The sequence below is a fragment of the Panicum virgatum genome, chromosome 2N, assembly GCF_016808335.1.
Source record: "Panicum virgatum strain AP13 chromosome 2N, P.virgatum_v5, whole genome shotgun sequence".
Classification (NCBI taxonomy): Eukaryota; Viridiplantae; Streptophyta; class Magnoliopsida; order Poales; family Poaceae; genus Panicum; species Panicum virgatum.
In genome coordinates, this window is record NC_053146.1 from 64,996,194 (window position 1) to 65,016,933 (window position 20,740).

General features: G+C 44.6%; 3 protein-coding genes across 5 annotated transcripts; 2 read left to right on the forward strand and 1 right to left on the reverse strand.

The window, feature by feature from the left end:
- Positions 1–3,578: 3,578 nt before the first annotated feature.
- On the forward strand, positions 3,579–7,385 carry LOC120658536 (protein NRT1/ PTR FAMILY 8.3-like). 2 transcript variants are annotated; one of them, XM_039936794.1, is made up of 6 exons: positions 3,579–3,929; positions 4,488–4,596; positions 4,928–5,145; positions 5,289–5,528; positions 5,877–6,184; positions 6,393–7,385. In XM_039936794.1, exons 1-6 carry the CDS (start codon positions 3,891–3,893, stop codon positions 7,195–7,197), a joined length of 1,719 nt encoding a protein of 572 aa, XP_039792728.1. In that variant the 5' UTR covers positions 3,579–3,890; the 3' UTR covers positions 7,198–7,385. The 2 variants fall into 2 exon arrangements, with proteins under 2 accessions (XP_039792728.1, XP_039792729.1); XM_039936795.1 differs by having other exon boundaries at positions 3,583–3,929; positions 4,928–5,135.
- Positions 7,386–7,778: 393 nt separating this feature from the next.
- LOC120658521 (dihydrofolate synthetase-like) lies at positions 7,779–12,604 on the reverse strand. 2 transcript variants are annotated; one of them, XM_039936773.1, is made up of 10 exons: positions 12,107–12,604; positions 11,848–11,945; positions 11,222–11,372; positions 10,963–11,025; positions 10,283–10,444; positions 9,354–9,545; positions 9,156–9,255; positions 8,838–8,987; positions 8,616–8,747; positions 7,779–8,499 (listed from the first exon to the last, which is right to left on the reverse strand). In XM_039936773.1, exons 1-10 carry the CDS (start codon positions 12,365–12,367, stop codon positions 8,111–8,113), a joined length of 1,698 nt encoding a protein of 565 aa, XP_039792707.1. In that variant the 5' UTR covers positions 12,368–12,604; the 3' UTR covers positions 7,779–8,110. The 2 variants fall into 2 exon arrangements, with proteins under 2 accessions (XP_039792707.1, XP_039792708.1); XM_039936774.1 differs by having other exon boundaries at positions 8,838–8,972; positions 12,107–12,603.
- A 90-nt stretch (positions 12,605–12,694) lies between these two features.
- Positions 12,695–16,812, forward strand: LOC120658544 (pentatricopeptide repeat-containing protein PNM1, mitochondrial-like). The gene is made up of 2 exons (XM_039936803.1): positions 12,695–14,228; positions 16,446–16,812. Exon 1 carries the CDS (start codon positions 12,765–12,767, stop codon positions 14,214–14,216), a length of 1,452 nt encoding a protein of 483 aa, XP_039792737.1. The 5' UTR covers positions 12,695–12,764; the 3' UTR covers positions 14,217–14,228; positions 16,446–16,812.
- The last annotated feature ends 3,928 nt before the right edge of the window (positions 16,813–20,740 follow it).

Genomic DNA, 20,740 nt, shown 5'->3' on the forward strand with positions numbered 1-20,740 from the left:
GCGCAAACGCTACTAGAATATTTGAAGAATAAGCAATTAGAGGATCCTACCTTTTTTATGCCATACAATTAGATGAGGTTGATGGTCGGATAGCCAATTTTTCTGGGCAGATGGTCAAGCTATCATGGATTATGCATGTTTTGGTGATGCCGTATCATTTGACACTACATTTCAGACCAACAAATTTGAGATGCCTTTTGCCCCACTTCTTGGAACCAACCATCATAAGCAGACAATTATTTTTGGAGCTGCACTGTTATATAATGAAACCATTGAATCATTTGTTTGGCTCTTCAACACATTTCTAACAGCAATGTCCGGCAAACATCCTAGCACAATTTTCACAGATCAATATACTGCCATGTCTGCTGCAATTAGAATTGTATTCCCTAACACAAGGCATCATCTTTGTTTGTGGCATATTTTTTCAAAATGCTGCCAAACATCTTAGTCACGTAATTGAGGATCACCCACAGTTTCTTGCAGAATTTAAGAGATGTGTCTACCAAGAGAGTTCTGTGGCATATTTTGATGAGTTACGGCATGAATTATTGAACAAATATAAGCTCGAGAAGAACTCATGGCTCACTAACCTTTATGCGTTGCGGGCGCACTGGGCTGCTATCTTCCGTGACTCTTTTACTGCTGATATGACCTCAACGCAAAGAAGTGAAGGTATGAATAATGTTTTCAAGAAAAGGTTTCGAAGAAAACTTTGTCTTTATGAGCTTATTGAAGAATGTGAGAAATGCACTGCTAGTCTTCGTGAGAACGAGTTGGATGCGGACTATAAGTCACGATCCACTAACCCAATTATTTATATGCCACATTTAGCAATGTTGAAGACTGCAGCTCAATCATATACAAGAAATCTTTATTCAGATTTTGAGGAGCAATTTAAAGAGTAATTTTCTTTCTCATGCAAATTGTTTCAATCTGAAGGGACAACCAATACCTATAAGGTTACACCAACCAAATATCAAGATGAAGCAATAATTATCTTTAACTCCGAGGATCTGACCATAACATGTTCTTGCAGAAAGTATGAATGCATCGGTATGTATCACTCTTTAAATTAATACTACTTCATAGTACATGTTGCTCAAATCCTTTTCCATTTTTTTTTAAAATGTTGTCCATATATATTACAGGTATTTTGTGCAAGCTTGCTATCCGAGTCTTGACTATCAATGAAGTTTTTATCTTGCCAACACAGTATATACTAAATAGATGGACAAAATATGCAAAAAGGGGATTTTATTGTGAGAAGAGAAAAATAAATGACAATGAAACATCAAAAGCACAGTGTGCACGCATCTCTCGAAAGGCAACATCTCTTGCATTAAAGTGCTCAGTTTCAAAAGATCTTCTTGATGATATGGAGAAAGCTATTGATAAATTGGACCAGGAAGCAGATACTACACTGAACCAAAGACCTACAGAACCTTGTGTAGTTTCCCGAGTTAGCACTGAATGTGAAACAGATATTTTAAAAGGTAAAGTATCTATTAGAGCTCCTGAGGTGATAAAAGGTCCAAAGAAGAAAAGAGAAGATGTACTTGAAAAGAAAGGGAAGAAAAAGAAGACTACAAACAAAAAAGGTAAAAACCCCAATTCAAAGATACATTCTTTCCCATCTCATTTTTTTAGCTAGTAATATTTTTCTATATTTGTATTCCTCAGGAAAAGATAAAAAGAATGCACAAGGTTATGAAGAATTGATCGTAAGACTTATAGATAACCAAGTTTTATATTTATCTATTTAAGTGATCCATTTTTCAAATATATGTCTTGAACAATATTTTTTTTCTACACAGGGTCCTGATGCACTACCAGGTTTCTCAACCAATACATCTGGTGAATTTTCAACCATGGTTGCTCCTTCAATCCAGCGAGAATATATAGTTGTTCCTTCGGTCCAGGGAGGATACGTGGCTCCTCCTTCAGTCCAGGGAGGATATGTGGCTCCTCCTTCAGTCCAGGGAGGATATAGAATTGATCCTTCAATTCAAAGTGGATATATGGTTCCTCCTTTGTCAATCCATGGAGGATATATGATTCCTTCTTCAGTCCAAGGAGGATATACAAGTCTTTTAGCTGGCCTTCATGAAGATACATCAGCTTCTCGAAAATTATATTTTGATGAAGTTTCAAATCCTGCTACATTTGAGTAGTAGTCATACATTGATAACTTTTAAACAAACCGCAGGACTGTAATGTTCCAATTGCACTATGTTGGTGATTCCATATTCTTTTTTTTTTGGACTTCACACATCTAGTGTTCTTGCATTTGTGATCTTTACAAGCACAGAGTTCTCTTCTAAGGGTGTGTTTAGTTGGTGAAAAGGTTTGGGTTTTGGTACTGTAGCATATTTCGTTGTTACTTAACAAATAATGTCTAATTATGAATTAATTAGGCTTAAAAGATTTAGCTCGTGATAATTAGTTGGACTATGTAATTAGTTATTTTTTCAACTATATTTAATACTTTATATATGTATTCAAAAAATTCGATGACGAATACTATAGAAAATTTTTTGGGAACTAAACACTCCCTAAAACTTCTCTAGAAAGGCTCCGTCGGGCCGCAGCGACTCCGCTTCTCAGCAGCGGCTCAGCTTTTCAATCCTGGCTTAGCAGCGGCTCCAAATCCGAAACGGCGCAGCTCCCGTGGCAGCTTGATGACCAGGCCCACCAAAGGCCACGCGGCACAGTCCTGGGCGGTGTCGCGCGAGCAGCGTTGTGCGGCACCGCCGCAGAGAATTTTCTGCCCACCGACGGTTGGGCCGGGTGTCGCCGCCGTCCCGTAAATCACACGGGGCGGTAGCGCGTTGGTTAGGAACAAGCAGTGTCATTTGGGCAGGCCGCCAAATTGGCATCTACCTTGATCCCCCAACTTCTGATCAATCAGATGGATACTGTTCACACGAACGGCAACATGAATTCAGCCAACGTGCTCCAATAAAGCATATGTCACATCAAAAAGAATTTAGATATTTATTAATATTAAATAAAATTAAATTATAAAACTAACCGTAGAATCTCATAACTCTAATAAGATATATTAGTATTATTGTAGCAAATTATAGATTAATTTGATTAATTAGATTCGTCTCGTGTATTAACATCCATCTATAAAAAATAGATTTTATTTTATACTCTTAAATGATTCTTTTTGAGTGACCGAAGATAAAAAGAGTCTGTAAGAGCAAGGCTAATAATTTAGTCTATTGCTGGCTGTAAGAATCTTTGCAACTCATCTCTCAATCCACTTGTATAGTGATTTAGCTCTCCACTATAAATACATGACACACTTGTCTATCTCACAAAATTTATTAATTCTTATGTCGAAATTGACTGTAAGCTAAAAGTCTATTTCTCATTTTTTTTTTCTCCACCTCACCATTCAGTCTTCTTTTAGCTCATTAAATTAATACTTGCTCCAAACAAAGTCGAGGCAAAAAAAAAAAAAACTGTCGGCCTGTCGCTGTCGCTGTCGCTGTCGCTGGGTCGCTCTCCGTCCTCTCCCGTGCCCACCCGTCATCGGCTCGCCGCCACCCGAACCGCAGAAGCAAACCACACCCTCCGCCACTCCGCCACTCCGCCCGCCCCCTTGCCCACCGTCCCGCGTCGCCGTCGGCCCGTCGCCCCGATCTGGACGAAGCAACCTCCCCCTCCCAGGCGTGGCCCGCTCAGGGAGCGGAGCTGAAGCTACCAGCTGCCAGAATGGGACGGGACTACCAGGTCGCGCAAGTCATGATCTTATCGGTTGCGCTCTCACCAACCAGCCGCCTCGTCGCGTTCTCGGCAACCAGCGCATTTGACTATTTCTAGGGGAGGCGTGATTCGGTGGGGGGCTCGGATCACCGGGGACTGGAGGCGGGCCGGCCATGGAGGAGGGAGGCGAGCACACGAGCCTTCTGGTCAAGGTACGGCGAATCCCAACTAGCTGCTCTTCCTTCCTTGCCGCGGAATGGTGTGTTTCCTGTTGAGGACTCGGGTTCGCCGGGACCAAATTTCATTTGCTTAATGCGCTGCCTTTGTATCCCAAAAAGAGCGGGGGTTGGGAGTATCATTTTTTTACTTTGGAGCGCGGAGCGCCACAAGGTGCTAGATTGGGAGTTAGCATGAATGCTCATGTACGTTGTACTGGGGAAGCGAACAGGCCGTATTATAAGCATCTGAGTGTGACATGTACGCAAGCTGGATTGCTTGTGGATAGCAAGTCAGTATGATACCTTTTGTGTTACTCTGTTGTTGGGGGAAACGTTTAATCTGGTAGGCCGTGTGAAGCTGTTTCTTATATTGTTCTGGATCTGAAAGCCGGGATCACAATTTCAGCGCCTGTTTCTTCCTTGTTTGCAGTGATTGTAGAACTTAGATGAGTGGCCTTCGTTTCAAACAGCTATCAAATATTCTGTTGAGAAAAGAAATGGTTACCCATGACGAACATTATGATCTCATGCTAATACTTGGCCTTCCTTCAGGATGATGCATCATGCCATGGAGATGAATCACAGAATCTATTGGAAACAAGGCAAGGGTCACAGCTTAAAAGTAAACGCTTTGACTGGAGAGCACCGGCACTCATTCTGGGTGAGTCATGCAGTGCCAAGCGTAACTTTTGTTCTGTGTAATATCTGGATATTCTTCTTCGAAGCTATCTCATTACTAACTCTTGTGTAGATCACTTATCACTCTTTTACATTCTTTAGCATGATGTCGCATGAGATGTTTGATTGCTCTGCGTTCTTTTCTAGCTCCTGGTGTAAGATGTGCTATTCCTGCCCTCCTTGCCACAACTCCTACAACTAGCCTATCCATGGTTATCTGATTAAATACAGCCATTTAAAAACATGGTTGCTGTGTAACAATCAAATTGCATTTTCGTATATTGGGAGGATGTTGATCGGCTATAATCCTGCAGGATTGGAATGCTTGGAGAGCATGGCTTTCAATGGAATCGCGACAAACCTAGTCGTGTATATCCGCCCAGTTCTCCATGGTGGTATTGCTTCCAGTGCATCAACCGTATCTCTTTGGTTTGGAACAAGTTTCTTTGTGCCAATACTTGGAGCCGCCATAGCAGATACTTACTTGGGAAATTACAAGACCATTTTAATCTCCCTTATCATGTACCTACTTGTAATATCAGTCTCTTACTGCTAACCTGCTGCTTCTTATTCACTTTTCACTTCCATTTTTGTAGACTGTTTTGGATAACCTGACCATTCAAGTGATGCACAATTTTGCATATTTTTCTAACAGGATGCCAATGCTCATTGCAGGGCATGGTACTCATTACAGTTGCAGCATTTATGCCTTCTACTTCAGTCTCGTGTGACATGAGCTCATCATGCCTTTTGTCAGATGGAACTCAAAATCTGATTTTCTTTGTTGCGTTGTATCTCACTGCTGTTGGATGTGGAGGAGTAAGATCTGCATTGCTTCCATTTGGTGCAGACCAATTCAACAATGAGCACAGTTTAGACATTAAGAGGAGAAGGAATTTCTTCAGTTCATTCTATATATGTGTCATAATTCAGGAGGTAGAGATCGGGGAGGCTTTGAAGAGGATGAAGGGAGGTAAAGCGATGGGCCCTGATGGTATCCCCGTTGAGGTGTGGAGATGACTAGGAGATAGAGCAATAGTATGGTTAACTAAGCTTTTTAATCTCATTTTTCGGTCAAGATGAGTCAGTTAAGAGAGATCTTAAGGATTGGAATATTTCTAAAGAGATAGCTTTGGATAGGAGCGCTTGGAGACTAGCTATCAATGTGCCTGAACCTTGAACTTATTTTTTTCGGGTTTCATCTCTAGCCTACCCCAACTTGCTTGGGAAAAAAGGCTTGTTGTTATTGTTGTTGTATTCTATATATGTGTCATCTTCGGTGTGATTACATCAGGGACCATTATAGTCTGGGTTCAGGAAAATGTTAGCTGGGCTATAGGATATGGAATTGCCACGACATGCATAGGTCTTGCTTTGATAGGATTTCTGGTGGGCACACCTATATTTCGACAATATGAGCCTTGTGGTTCTCCAGTGAAGAGTATTTTCAAGGTTATTGTTGCCACTTTTAGAAACATGAGCTTGGAAGTTCCTGATGATAGCTCTCTTCTGTATGAGGTCAGGAGCAACCACATACAAAGGATAAAACTAGCCCACTCTGATGATTTTAGGTACTTTTTTTTGTTACTACCATGAGATAATTACTTTTCTGGAAACAAAATACTCAAATTGTGTATCTCATGCATCTTATAATGTGAACTTATAAATTAATAACTGTTCCTGAAACATGGAAACCAGTGTGACTAACTTGTTCATTTGATTGGCATTCACTGGCTATCCAGCACTTATTAATCATCTGATTTCATCATTTTGTCTCAGATTCTTAGACAGGGCAGCGGTTATTTCTGATCTGAGCTCGGCCTATGGAAATCGTCAAAGTTCATGGAGTCTATGCACGGTTACTGAAGTTGAGGAACTGAAAATACTAATCCGCTTACTCCCAATATGGGTTACTGGAATATTCTTTGGTGCCGCAATCTCTCAAATGCACACCACTTTCATTCAGCAGGGAACTGTGATGAACACCAAGATTGGCTCCCTGACCATTCCACCAGCATCCTTGTACTCATTTGAAGTGATATGCGTCACACTCTGGGTACTTGCTGTGGACAAAGTGATTGCACCAGCAACCCGAATGTACTTTGCAAACGGCGTAGAGCTCACACAGTTACAGCGGATCGGGATCGGTCGTTTCCTGATGATTTTTGCCATGGCAATGGCTGCACTTCTAGAAACAAAGAGGCTACAAAGTATTCGGGAAGCAGAGCCGCTAAGCATTGCATGGCAGTTTCCACAGTACTTTATTATTGCTGGGGCCGAGTGCTTCGCTGTCATCACTCAGCTGGAATTCTTCCACGGTCAGGCGCCAGACTCCATGAAGAGCATGTTGACGGCATTCGCATTGCTCACCACTGCTCTTGGTAATTACTTGAGCTCAGCCATCATCACCTTCATTGCTGGGGTGACCGTAGTATGGCAAAGCCCAGGATGGATACCAGATGATCTGAATAGAGGTCACCTGGACTACTATTATTGGTGTTTTGCAGCCGTCTCTTTGGCGAATTTTGTTGTGTATGTGTATTTTGCCAGTAAATACAAACTGAAGAAAGTTGTTATTAGCTAACATCACTTGTTATATCACTAGGTGTAATATATGGAAACGTTTATATTTATTCTCTGTGTATAGGTACAAACTGAAGAAAGTTGTTATTAGCTAACATCACTTGTTATCACTAGGTGTAATATATGGAAATGTTTATATTTATTCTCTGTGTATAGGGCATAGGCAATGGAAGGACCTTTTCTCCCAAATATAGTCTCTTTTTTTTATCTCAGGAGTTATTCATTCTGTCTGCTTGCGGAGGGATCGGTTGATTTGGTTCGGTTATATGTGAATGCAATGTAAACATTATTTTGGCAAGCATGGCAAGTACTTAACTTTGGCATGGCATGCTGGTGGATGTGGAATAATGCTGGTTGCCGATCGATTGGTTGCAGTTTTTGTTCCATTTCTGGTTGGTGATGAAAATGCAATAGGGCTTCCTCTCGTTAAGGAAAAAAATGCACTACATGGAAATCTAGTTGATTACTATGGCTATTTTTTTCAGAACAAGACTACTTTTTTTAACAAAAAATGGAGAGCAAAGGTTACTGGTTGTTTAGTAGTAAATCTCCATCCCTTCAAGGATGTTGGCACTGTGAATCTGTGATCAAAGTTCCCAGCGCTCCTTAGACCTCAAAGGCTCAAAGTCTAAGGATGTCACATGCATGATAGCTGGGCTCACGGAACTGACCATCCGGAAATGCACACCATAGCAAGATCCATATTGGAATCTCGACAAAAAAAGAAAGAAAACAAAAGGAAAGAGTTGAAGATCTTTTCCATCTCGAATCAGCTTCAGGCCTTCAGCACTCAACCAATCTGCACACCTGTGGATCCATCGATTGGTTCATGCCACTCTTCCATAGTTCTACTGGAACAGCTTCCAGTGTGATATCCAATCGTTCATCCAGAACCAGGCAACATGCAGCATGCGCTAGTGCCGCTCCAGATGCTGCAGTACAGATGCAACCAAATGCAGGGAGCCGGTCACGCAGATGAGGCCTGGAGATGGATCGTCACTGCCTCCGCTCTCGAGGATGAGCTGAGAGGCGGCCCTGATCAGATCGCAGGAGGACGGTACCGTGTCGTCCTGGCACCCGATCATCACCGTGGGTTTTCCAGCGAAGCTCGATGAAGATGCGACCAGGTTTGTAATATACTCTGGAGCCTTGGCACCACTGATGGTGCCGATGTCCACACAATTGAAGTCCAGGTAGCGTGCTGCAGCCATCCATATTTCTTTCAGTGACAGAGCTGGCATGGTGCGGGAGGCTCCTCCAGCGATGCTCGCTTCCGTCAGCAACACCACATCCGGCCTTGAACCTGCAGAAAGTTTCAGAAGATTACACAAATTTCAACACTACTGTTAAATTGTGCGCCAACAAAAACCAATGCGTGTGGATTTCAAATGCTAAGGAAGGGATGTATCGTCCTCGTACCTGCTAGAAGCTGTTCAGCAAATGCAAAATGCGCCTTGTCATTAGCCATTCCGACAACAAGAGCCAGAGGACCTTCCGGTCTTATAGTCTGTATCATGTTTGACAAGGTTTTTGCTGATGCCTCGGTATGGGCTGGAAGATGCTGAGAACATCAGCAGATGGCAAAAAACACAACTGAAAATCCATTGAGGGTACATTATAGTATATATATATAGCACAGACCTCCATCGATAAGTACGGTGGTTGCTCCATCAAGCCCAAGCAGCAAGGCTTCCTCTCGTGTAAGAATCTGGCTTCTCCCAGGAAGTTGTGTTCCCTCTAAGCCAGCTTGGATTGATGCCTCGGAAATATCCCATCCTTGACTTCCCAAATCCATGAGATTATAGGAATAATAGATCAGCCAGTGCTTGTGGTAAAACAAATAAACAGAGACACGAACAAATAACCAGACAGTGCTTGTGGCATTAAGGCTGAAGTAGTTTCGCTTCGATGCAACTGGATGCATGCTCTGTCAGCAAATTGTCTTTATAGTATCATTACCTAGGTCACGGAGACATAGAGCTGTGCAAGAAGCTGTAACAGCATTCTGGCGCTGATGATCTCCCAGCAGCTTAAGGTTTACGTCACACAATTCAATGGACTGAAAAGCATAGTTTGCCCTATTTAGTCAGAGGATTTGATAATCAGAGGAACCTATCAATTTCAGATGAAATAGGTGGGGTTCACGATGTAATTCACCAATGGCATATCATTTGAAATCTTGATGCTGATGTCACAGCATTGATATGGCTTTCCATTATCCCAATCTATGTATTTCGTAATACTCTTGATTCCAGGATCACAAGCAGATATCACTGGAGATTGTGTCAAGAATGCTCTGTCACGAATAATTTGCTCAATGTCTGCTGAAAATGGTCCACCAATCACAACCTGAAGAAATATTTGATATCCAGGAGACAAATGTCTAGGTCAGGAAACAAGCTGGAATATTTTCCTTTTTTAAAAAACTCAATCTTAGTGTCCTCATTTAGACCATGTATGATATGTTAAAAAAAATTGAAATATGAGTGAAGAAAAGATCTAAGATCATAATACCAGAACATGTTCTAATGTTTGGAAGGGATTGAGGAAGATAAATAAGGAGATACTGGAAGAGGAAGGATTCCTAATACTGCCGCTCCTTGCATACAGCGCAATGTTACAAAATCCAAGGTATAATGCTACATCTGAGGTATACATTGGATAGCACACAACTCAATATTAGGAACCTAATAACTAAAATATTGCTAAAAGAAACAAATTTGAGAATCAATCAGTCTGGGGAAAGAATAACTGAATACGGATCTTCATGTTCAGTCATACTTGTCACATAACATGGCATATTATATGCAAGGATAAAAATATACAACTGGATAAAAGTCTTTTGGAAAGACTCAAGAAAAAGGTAACATGTTTCTTTCTCGTGTTACTGAACAAAGTCAAGGACAAGATTCCTACGATACAGTGGAACAGGAGTGAGGAGCAGGGCTTGCCATACAAACCATTTAATTTCAAGTAAAAAAGAAAAAAAAAGGCATATCCAAGTTAGCTATAAGCTCAACATACAAACAGGAGCAGTTAGATCTTGGTAGATATGCGGAACGAAAATGATAAGAGAATTACATAACTGGTCGTCCTTGTTTGATGATTCCAGACTTTGCTATTGCTATGCTTTGCAGGGAGCCACCCAATGCAGCCAGATGCTCGCTTCCTACTGTTGTTATGACAGATGCTGCTAATTCAGTACTTTGTATGACATGTGTGGCGTCTCTAGCTCCACCAAGGCCTGCCTAGGAAATAAATAGACATGCAAGCGATTAATAAAATCGTTTCTGCAACCATGAAAGTTCAGGTTTCGTGTAATTTAGAGTCAGCAAGGACAGATGGTGCTAAGAATGTGACTCAACTATGATAAGCAAGGCACTTTGCATTCAAGACCAACTGACGGTATGCTTGTTGTCCTTATTACATTAGAGTGAGATCCATCGAAAGTGCTAGCCAAGCAGAGTCGTCTTAACTTATTAGCACTATTTCGGTATTTTCTTCAATCTCGTATCCCATATGCGACTTGGCTTAATATCTCAAAATAGATTGCCTATTCTACATTCCTAGTGGCAAACTCTTGTGATTTCTATTCGAGAAAAAAAAACTCTTGTGATTTCTGTTCAGCATAATATTAGTTCATATTCCTATCTAAAATATGGAAGGCCAAGTCATGGCCCTATATGTACCAGCCTCGAAATTTAACAGCGATGAGCAGAGAACCTAAGAGGTCATATAAGGCGGTAGTAGATGTTCCATAACTTACTTCAACGATGGCAATGTCAACATTTTCTCGTGAGAATAGAAGAAATGAGAGAGCAGTAAAAACCTGCAGATAATTCTAAAAGTCATGACTATGATTAGATGAAAGACAAAACATGAAGAGATTAAATGCCAATTGTATTGGAGTCTACCGGAAAAATTCACATCAACTGTTTGCAATAACTGTTTGCATGTGTAATGGAATGGACAAAAAATTTATCATCCAAAAATGAGGTAAGCTACATTTTTAATAAATAAACTACCTCAAAATGTGTCAGGGCTCCGTTTTCTGATTCTATTGATTCATCAATAGCTTCCTTAGCCTGATCAAAAAGATCACTTAAGAGTCTAACTGGGACAGGTCCTCCATCATTTCCAACAGAAATTCGTTCACGTATAGTTAGAAGATGTGGGCTGCATAGAAAAACAGAACTATAAACGATCTACAATAGATGACTACAATTCAAACACTGGACATAGAGCTCAATATGAAAGGATTTGCTCCCTAAGAATTGAAGAGGATAGAGCTAAGGCAGAGAAAGATACTTTTTTATATACATAAGCCTCATTCGATCAAAGCTACTTAAAATATATTACATATGCTCCTGTGTACCTTTTTGACCTATCAACAGCCCCATCTAGGCTATTTCTCTTTAATAGATTTTGTAAATTCAATTTGGTATCATCTGGTAAAAGTTGACATCAGTTGACAGAGGTTAAAAGCCTAAACCATTTTGTCTATGCCATTGTTTCATACTAAGTACTAACTTGCTCGAGCAAACAATCATGAATCTCGAGTCTGCCTTCCTATCATAGAGGCACCACAAAACTTCTGTCTAACAGTAACAACTACATATGATCTACATAGCTGATGATGAGTAGAGATTACCTGGAATAACAACCCACATTGTAGCCTTGCTCCCTCATGATATTGGACAGGAATGCAGCAGTCGAACCTTTCCCCTTGGTGCCGGCGATATGCACAGCCTACAAACACGACTATTGAGCCCTTGCATTTACTGCACTATCTTTGAACTTTGATGATGTCAACGGTTGAAGCCGCAAGGTATCTGTGTTAGTAAGCGAGATGAGATGACCGGGGGCGGGGGGGGGGGGGGGGGGGGGGGGGGGGTTGCGGGGGGGCTCACGGGGAAGTGGGTGTGGGGGTCGCCGAGCCTGCGGAGGAGACGGCGCATGCGGCCGAGGTCGAAACCGTCGTCAGAGTCTGTTCCGGCGCCGCGCGGCACGCCCGAGCGCTCGTAGTTGCGCAGCCGCTCCATGTACTCGAAGAAATCCCCGAGCCGACCCTCCTCGTCGCCCCCGGCCATTGCGGACAGGCCGCGGCGGCCGCTGCTCCCCCGCAGTATACTGCGGTGGAGGCGGAGGGCGACGGGGAAGCGGCCGAGCATCCGTCGGGGCCGAGCTTCGAGCGCGGCAGCAGGAGGAGCCGGAGGGCGCGCGGTCGCAGCCGTGGCGCCTAGATGCGGCGAATCGCGCCCGCGCGCCTCCACTCCTCGCTGCGGGATACAGACGAATGGCGAGCTGTTGCTAGGTCTTGTGAGGAGGATAGGCCTCGCGCTTCCGGCCGAGACGGGAGGTGGGGAGGATGGCGGCGTCGCGGGCCGACGGGCTGCCGGAGGAGGAGCCGACGAGGGAGAAAAGAGAGAAGATAGGGGCAAAACCAGGGGGGTTCTTGATAGATAACGGTAACTTTCCATCCTGACCGTCCGATCTCGTTTAGACCTCGACCGAATAGGCAGCATAAGCAAACCTCCCAAACCCTCCCCCGATCTCCGCCGCTCCAAAATGTGGCGCCGCCACCTCCTCCGCTTTCTCCCGTCTCCGGCCCCCGGCGCCACGGCCGCCACGCCCCATTCGCCCTTCCTGCGCCACCTCTCCACCTCCACCACACCCGCTCTGACCAACTCCCTCGCATCGTCCCTCGCGGCGGCGCTCGCCGCGCTCTCCACGACCCCGCCGCCCGCCACCACCGCGGACGCCTACTTCTCGCTCCATTTCTCCGACGTGCGCCCCACCAACGCGCTCCTCGCCGAGGCGCTCGCGCTCTCCCCGCCCGACTCCTCGCGCGCAGCCGCCGACCTCTTCCGCTTCCTCGTCCGCCGCCGCTCGCTCCACCCCTCCGACGGCGCGCTCGCGCCCGTCGTCCGGCACCTCGCGCGCCGCCGCGACTTCCCCGCCGTGCGCGCTCTCATCCAGGAGTTCCCCACCGCGCTCGGGCCCGCCACGCTCGACGCTTACCTCCGCCAGCTCGCCAGAGCCGGCCGCCCCACGGATGCCGTCAAGGTGTTCGACGAATTGCCCGAGCAGCTCCGTAACCGCGAGGCGCTCACTTCGTTGGTCTCCTCGCTTTCTGCTGAAGGCTTCCCTTCGCACGCAGAACGTGCTACCAAGAAGGTCGCCAATGAGATCTTCCCGGATGACAATATCTGCACTTTGCTGGTATCTGGATATGCCGATGCTGGAAAGCTCGACCATGCACTGAGGTTGATTGGCGAGACACGGCGTGGTGGGTTTCAGCCAGGGTTGGATTCATACAATGCTATTCTTGACTGTGTTTGCCGGCTCTGCCGCAAGAAGGACCCGCTGAGGATGTCAGTGGAAGCGGAGAAGTTCTTAGTTGACATGGAGGCCAACGGCATTCCCCGGGATGCAGGGACATTTCGGGTGCTGATCACAAATCTTTGCAAGATCCGCAAGACGGAGGATGCCATGAATCTCTTCCGCCGTATGGGTGAGTGGGGATGCTCACCGGATGCTGACACATACTTGGTGCTCATCAGGAGCTTGTACCAAGCTGCTCGGATTTCAGAGGGGGACGAGATGATGACATGGATGCGTTCTGCCGGATTTGGAGATAAACTTGATAGGAAGGCGTATTACGGATTCATCAAGATCTTGTGTGGGATTGAGCGGGTTGAGCATGCTGTCAAGGTATTCCGTATGATGAAAGGATATGGGCATGCTCCTGGAGTGAAGTCGTATAGCTTGCTGATTGAGAACCTTACTAGGCACAATTTAGGGGATCGTGCAAGTGCACTGTTCAGGGAGGCAGTTGCACGTGGTGTAACTGTGGCACCAAGAGAGTATAAGACTGAAAAGAGGTTTGTGAAGGCAAAGAAGGAGAAGAAGGTGAAGAAGAGGCTCACTTTGCCGGAGAAGATGAGATTGAAGAGCAAGAGGCTATACAAGCTCAGAATGAGTTTTGTCAAGAAGCCCAGGCGTCGAATGAGAATTTAAGCAAAATTTTTGGTAATTTTTCTAGTCATGCTACTTTTGTTACTCTTTTCATAATACTATCTTTGCTTAAGCATTTCTTTGTGGATGGTGATAGACTGATAGTTCAAAGAACCAATCTGTTGTTTTACGTTAGTTGTTTATCCTCAAGTATCTTACTGCATTGCACTTAAAAATATGAAAGCACAAATGAAATATTATTTTTCCGATTTTTCCTGTATGCAGTTTCAGGACTATGTTTAGAATCTATTCTTTTATGCCATCCTACTTAAAGGCAGTTGTCAAAAGCCCCGTTTCTTTATGAATGTGTGGAAGACAAACTCTAAGGATAAGTTTGCTTGGTCACCGCCATAGTGGCGGTTTGTATCGGTCCTCTTGGACCTTCCTTCCTTCTTCTTAATATAATGATGCGCAGTTCTCCTGCGTGTTCGAGAAAAAAAAAAGAAGATAAGTTTGCTAATTAATGCATGGATATGATACTGAATAAGATATTAAGTCAAGAATTATAGGCAGGAAGAACTTTTTGGAACCAGGGAAGTTAGCAAGTGCTGTCCCAAAGCAGCAGGTAGTTTCGAATGAGTTTGATTCCACAACTCATCTTATTTCTCTGATCAGCAACCAGTACATCTGCCATTGGTTCCCAATAATTGGTACATGAGTCAAAGCCTTAGCAAATTTGGTATCCTAATATTGTTTTTCTTGCCCTTTTCTTCAAACTGGCTATTTCTGTTCTTTGTTTAGTATCATGAAGCAGTTGCATAGATAAGTTACTTTAAATTTTACAGCATTCAAAATGACTTATGGTTAAGTGCACTACTTATGAATATCAAAATTCCTGAATCTACTCTTTTTAAGAACTGTGGGTACATGCAAATATAAAAACATTTGAAAATACAAAAGGAACTAAACTTGCTTCATTGTTCCTTATCCAAGGTTATCATGCCTCTCTGCTTGCAAAAGGCCAGTACAAACTGGAATAGTCTTACTCATTTTCATTTTCCCGCAGTCTAATTTGCCGCTGAAAACATTTTACTTTTTACATCATAGCAACTCCACGGCTACATTTTTTAAATCAGTTTGTTTGACATATGTGGCTTTAGTTCCAGTTAGGGACCTTTCCCTATGAAACAAAATTAGCCACTGTGCTCAAGTCCATGCTTTTAGCTGTGAAATACAATACTCTCAATGAGTCCTGCATTTTTTAAATCAGTTTGTTTGACATATGTGGCTTTAGTTCCAGTTAGGGACCTTTCCCTATGAAACAAAATTAGCCACTGTGCTCAAGTCCATGCTTTTAGCTGTGAAATACAATACTCTCAATGAGTCCTGTTATGTGTAGCCAAGGCCCAAGGTTGTTCTAATACATAAGTTCAATCCTGCTGGTATTCTGATACATATAAGCATGAACGGTGCATATTCTAATATTCTATACGGTAGGAATGCTAACCTGTTTCCAATTTTTTAAGTTCCCCTTTGTCACCAGAGCATATTCTGACCTAGGTGTTTAGAGTGTACTTGAGCCCCACCACTACATGTAGGTCCAACTTCCTGTATTGTATCATATCATGAGCTTGACTTAACAAACCTGGCTTTTCACCATCCAAGCTAGTGGTTCTCACTAACTTAACCATCATATTTGGATGAGGGACATCTTTAGTATTGAACATATGGAATATGCTCTGGTCATGTGCCATGTTCCTTGACCTTAATTCTATGTATTCTTTATGGGAATTCTAAAGTGCTGAACATAATCACCATGTTTATGAAGTTACAAGTTCTCAACTCATATTTGTGACTATGTTTGATAGAGGCACCACTACCGTATGTTTGCTGGTAGCTGAAGTTACAAGATAAATGAGATCATACTGTACTACTCCCTCCATCCCAAATTATTAGTCGTTTTGGCTTTTTTAGGTGCATAGTTTTTGCTATGCATCTAGATATATATGATGTCTAGGTGCACAGCAAAATCAGTATACCTAGAAAAGCCAAAACGACTAATAATTTTGGATGGAGTAGAAGCTAATATCATTATCTAGGGATTTTCCCTATGATCTCATCTGTCCGATTCAAGTTTTACGTATGATTTTATTTGCCACACCAAAAGTTTTGCAGCATTGCATGGGAAATTAAGGATTTAAAAGTTTGTCCTATGTACTTAATATGATTTTCTTAGAAACTACCTATGCCTTTCTGAAATTGTGTTCCTAATGGTTTGTAATTATGCATCAGTTTGGTTGGAGCAGATGGCCATGGGAGCGAAACATCATCGGGAGTTAGATTTATTAATCCTGAAGATCAGAAAATTGTTGTCCTTGACTTGTGCCTGCCATTGTGACTGGCTATTCAACAGTAATGTTTTCCAATGTAAGGGCTACGTATGGTTTATGTTTCAATGTCTGGTGGCTCTGGTGATGTTTGGTGCGACTCCTTGCATTTCATTCTAAATAATGTACCATTTCACTTCTTTTTGTTTACCCTTCTAGTAATGTTATGTACACCTTAGTTTTTCATAGAAAGCATTGGAAATCTGCAACAACCGTATGCCCAACCAAATCTAACTGTACCATCTCTTGCTAAAGAACGGTCACTGTTTTTTATGCGTGGAAATGTGTTTTCCAATGTCCTCGAGCCTGATCTTCTACATTAACATCACCTGTTTCCACTCACTTGTTCTACACACTGGTTGATTTCTGCACGTCACGTCAGAGTTTAGGTCTCGGCAATTGGGGGCTGCACTGCCGGGACCGGGATGAGCAGGAACAGCGGAAGGGATCACGGTGCACTCACGCAGAGACCCGTCCTTTTCCAGATTTCCATCAGGTAGATATGACTTCTTTTTTCTATGCAACTTTATACACCTGGTTTGCGTGCACTGGTCCTCTTTTCTTGAGCTCTCATTTCGTAAACCAATCTCGGATCAAGCTGGTATCATTCACACCATTACAGAGGGGCTCTCTCTCACACACACTTTAGATAACATAAACTATGGGCCTCTGGGACCCTTTGCCCCTTGTCTCGATTGGCACAGCCCTGATCTCTGTTGCACCGAGAACCAGCAAGGGCTTCACTTCAATGAGTGGCAACCGCAAAAGATGTGTGCAAAAGACTAGCAAAATCAATAAATAAAAAGTGCTTCCCATCTGATGAAAACTTGAATAACCTACACTTCTCTATTGAAATTCTTGTGAGACATCAGACATCTTTCACCGTTGTGCGATCTAAAAATCCCTGAGAAATGCAAGGTGCTGAAGCGAAGAAATGTGCTCTTGGTCACTATGCAAATCTAGGTGAGGTGATAAAGAGTTCCTGCGTGCCCAAATTTGTCGATTTTTTAGACTCTGCAGTGAGGAATTTGACAGGCCACCAACCTTGGACCCTGCCCACTATGCCCCCGTCGCCTCTGCCACAGCCCAAATCCAGGCAGAGGCAGCCGTTTCCTGTGCATAAATGGGCAGCAGTAGAACTGAGAGCGATGGATATGGCCGGGAATTATTGAGGGTCACACATCAACATCATATCCTTTCCAAGGCGATCCCTCTTATCAGAAACAGGCGGAAAAATGATTGGTACACCATGCAACTGTGATAGATCTTATCTTGAACGTCCATTGTGAAGCCAACTTGCAAGATCCTGTCCCCACATGGCGTATACGGGCTGTATTTTATTTTTTTATGCTGTATACTCCACCTTTGCTGCCACCGAGGGAATCTTGGACTGACGGATGAGCACATAAAGTTACCTAGGGCCATGCAAAAAGCTGACCACTATGTACCACTCATTTAAAAAGTTACCGTTGCACACAGACATCACCACCTTCTTATTTTTTAATATGACTGATCACCCAACTATTTAAATACACACAAAGCAACCATATTTTTTAATTTGACTGACGATCTATTTATTTGAACATAAATCAAAGTACCATATGTACCACGGTACTGCATATGTACACAGTGGTACGCTATCTTACATAATAAAATACTAGATACATAAAAATAAATTATAAACACACTAATCAAATCGGGTACCGCAAGGTACTCTTTTTTGCACACCGTGGTACATCATATGAAGAACATATATATAGATCTTGCTCATAAAAAACAATATCAAGAGAAATAAAAAGAGTTTCATGTACCGGCTTTCTCAACTGGATATATTAGCTTTATGCATAATATTCACTATCATTTTTAGGGGGGAAAGTGGGTACAACAGAAATAGAAAAAAGAATAAAAGTTGGAAAAAAATTTGAAGTCGCCCATGAGCTTGGAGTCGAGCTTGCACCAGCTGTTCTCAGTGGATTTCGGGCTCGTTTGGTAGAGTTCCGGCTTCTCGAAAAACAGCTCCGGCTCCGGCTCCTCTATGCAAAAAATTTTGTAAATAAACTTCATTTAGTACTCCATGCATGTGTCGAAACATTCGATGTGACGGTTTTTTTGCATTTACAGGATTTATAGGGTGGAAACTAAACATGGCCTATGTGAGCCTGCGTAAAGCTGACCCACCTGTACCTGCATCACCACTCCATTTCCGCCCGTGAGCCACTCATTTCAAAAAAAAATACTGTTGCAAACGGTCATCTTCTATTTTTTTTAATTTGAATGAGAACACGTCTGTTTGAATATACACCGAGGAACCATTTTCGATATATACCATGGTACCCCATATGAAGAATCCTTAATGTTGCACACGATCATCTTCTAATTTTTTTAATTTGAGTGAGCACATGTATGTTTGAATATACATCAAGGAACCAGTTTCGATATACACCATGGTACCACATATGAAGAATCTTTTTTTTAATATACATTGTGGTGCATTTTTTAATAAACATGTGGTACCGCACATGAACAATCCTTGAACAACTCTTTGAACACACATAAATGATCTTTCGAGTCTCCCCTTGATTGAAGTTCACGCATGTACAACAGGCACAATTAATATACATGCCACATAAAACACGAGCCACAATATAAATACTCCTATATTGACATCAATAATATAAATTCGTCCTGTGCATCAGGAATTGCTCAAGGATCATTTAAATTTTACATTTTTCTGCTTGAAAAATATTTGCAGAAAATAGTCTCCCACCAAAAAAATAATACGAGCCGCTCACCCAGTATGAATTGAGAATGAAAATATAGCTTCAAATGTGTGGCCTTAACAGATTCCACCAAAGCAACAACAAGAACTCCAGAAGCCTCAAGCGGTCAAGCCTCACCTGCTCCCCGTGGCTGAGAATCCCCTCGTCGTCGGTGCCGTCTCTTGTTGATAGCGCCAGTGACGGCCGCCACTGATAGTGCCGTCCCTCGTCCACGAGGAGCTCAAGAACTCCGCTGCCGCCATGCGAGCTGGAGAAGCGAGCTCCACCGCCCCCGACCCAGCGCCGGGAAGCTCTGTTGGCGGACGAGCGAGCGGGAGGAGCATCGGCGACCCCTGGGTACGAGTCCGGCGCGGAGTCCTCGCCCGCGGCGTCGTCCCCCGGCGTCCGTGCCCCGCAAGACCCTGTCCCTGTCCACCCTCGCGGAGGACTACTTCAAGGACAACTCCAACGCCGCCCCGTGCGAACCGGTCGCCGGCGAGCGCAGCAGTCCAGCAGTCCTGGAGGAGGAGGCGCTCGGCGAACTCGTGCTCGGCGCGGGAGTGGCTCGCCGCAGGCTTCGCGCCACCGGGAGCCATTGGCCTCTGCACGGGCCGGCCATGGCAAGCGCCGGATTCGGCCTAGCCAGCACCGGATCTAGGCCCGGGAGGCAAGCGCCGCCGGAACTCGGCCCACCGCCATGGCTGACGGCTGGAAAGCGTAGCTCGTTGTCAGGGGCGCCGGACGTGTCAGCCTGCGTCGCCGCCGGACGTGTCGGCAGGGCGAGCGCACGAACGACCACCGCGTCACCGCCGCGCGCGGCTCTGCATACTGCGGCCGCGCCCCGGCGCCGCGCGCGTCTCTGCCGGACGGTGTTGGGCCCGTCGCCGACGGCAACTCCGCCGGCCGCGGCCGCGAGCTCGCCACCGCACCCTGCCCTCCACGCCGCCAGGGCCGTGCCCTGCCCTCCGCGCTGCCAGGGCCGCGGCAAGCGCCGGATCTCGCCGCACCGTCGCCAGATCCACCCTCGCCGGCGCTGGACCTGGACCCGTGAGTGTCGGAGTCGCCACGCCGTGCTGTGCCCCGGCCTCCGTGCTGCCGGAACGCGCTGCCGGAGTTGGCGCCCCGTGCCCCGGCCTCCACGCCGCCGGAACGCAAAGGCGGGGCCGCCGCGCCGTGCCCCGACCTCCAAGCCGCCGGACCGCGACGCCGGGGCCGCTGTGCCGTGCCCCGACCTGCGCGCCGCCGCTCCGAGCCCCGTCCTCCGCGCTGACCCGCGATGCATAGGGCGCCGGACCTGGTGCAGATCTACGGCGACGGCCGGTCTGCGAGGAGAGAGGGCAGATGGGAGACGAAGAGAGAGGGCGGAGGCTTCAAATGATTTTGAAATGCAGCCCCAGCCAGATCTGTTCAGGATAATAATATTTATTCTGTATAGATTCTG

Coding starts and splice junctions, on each gene's coding strand:
- LOC120658544 (XM_039936803.1), top strand. CDS start 12,765: ATGTGGCGCCGCCACCTCCTCCGCTTTCTCCCGTCTCCGGCCCCCGGC.
- LOC120658536 (XM_039936794.1), top strand. CDS start 3,891: ATGGAGGAGGGAGGCGAGCACACGAGCCTTCTGGTCAAG. Junction 3,930..4,487: donor ACACGAGCCTTCTGGTCAAG/GTACGGCGAATC, acceptor GCCTTCCTTCAG/GATGATGCATCATGCCATGG. Junction 6,185..6,392: donor GCCCACTCTGATGATTTTAG/GTACTTTTTTTT, acceptor ATTTTGTCTCAG/ATTCTTAGACAGGGCAGCGG.
- LOC120658521 (XM_039936773.1), bottom strand. CDS start 12,367: ATGCTCGGCCGCTTCCCCGTCGCCCTCCGCCTCCACCGCAGTATACTG. Junction 11,946..12,106: donor ACCCCCACACCCACTTCCCC/GTGAGCCCCCCC, acceptor TCGTGTTTGTAG/GCTGTGCATATCGCCGGCAC. Junction 11,026..11,221: donor GAGCCCTGACACATTTTGAG/GTAGTTTATTTA, acceptor AATTATCTGCAG/GTTTTTACTGCTCTCTCATT.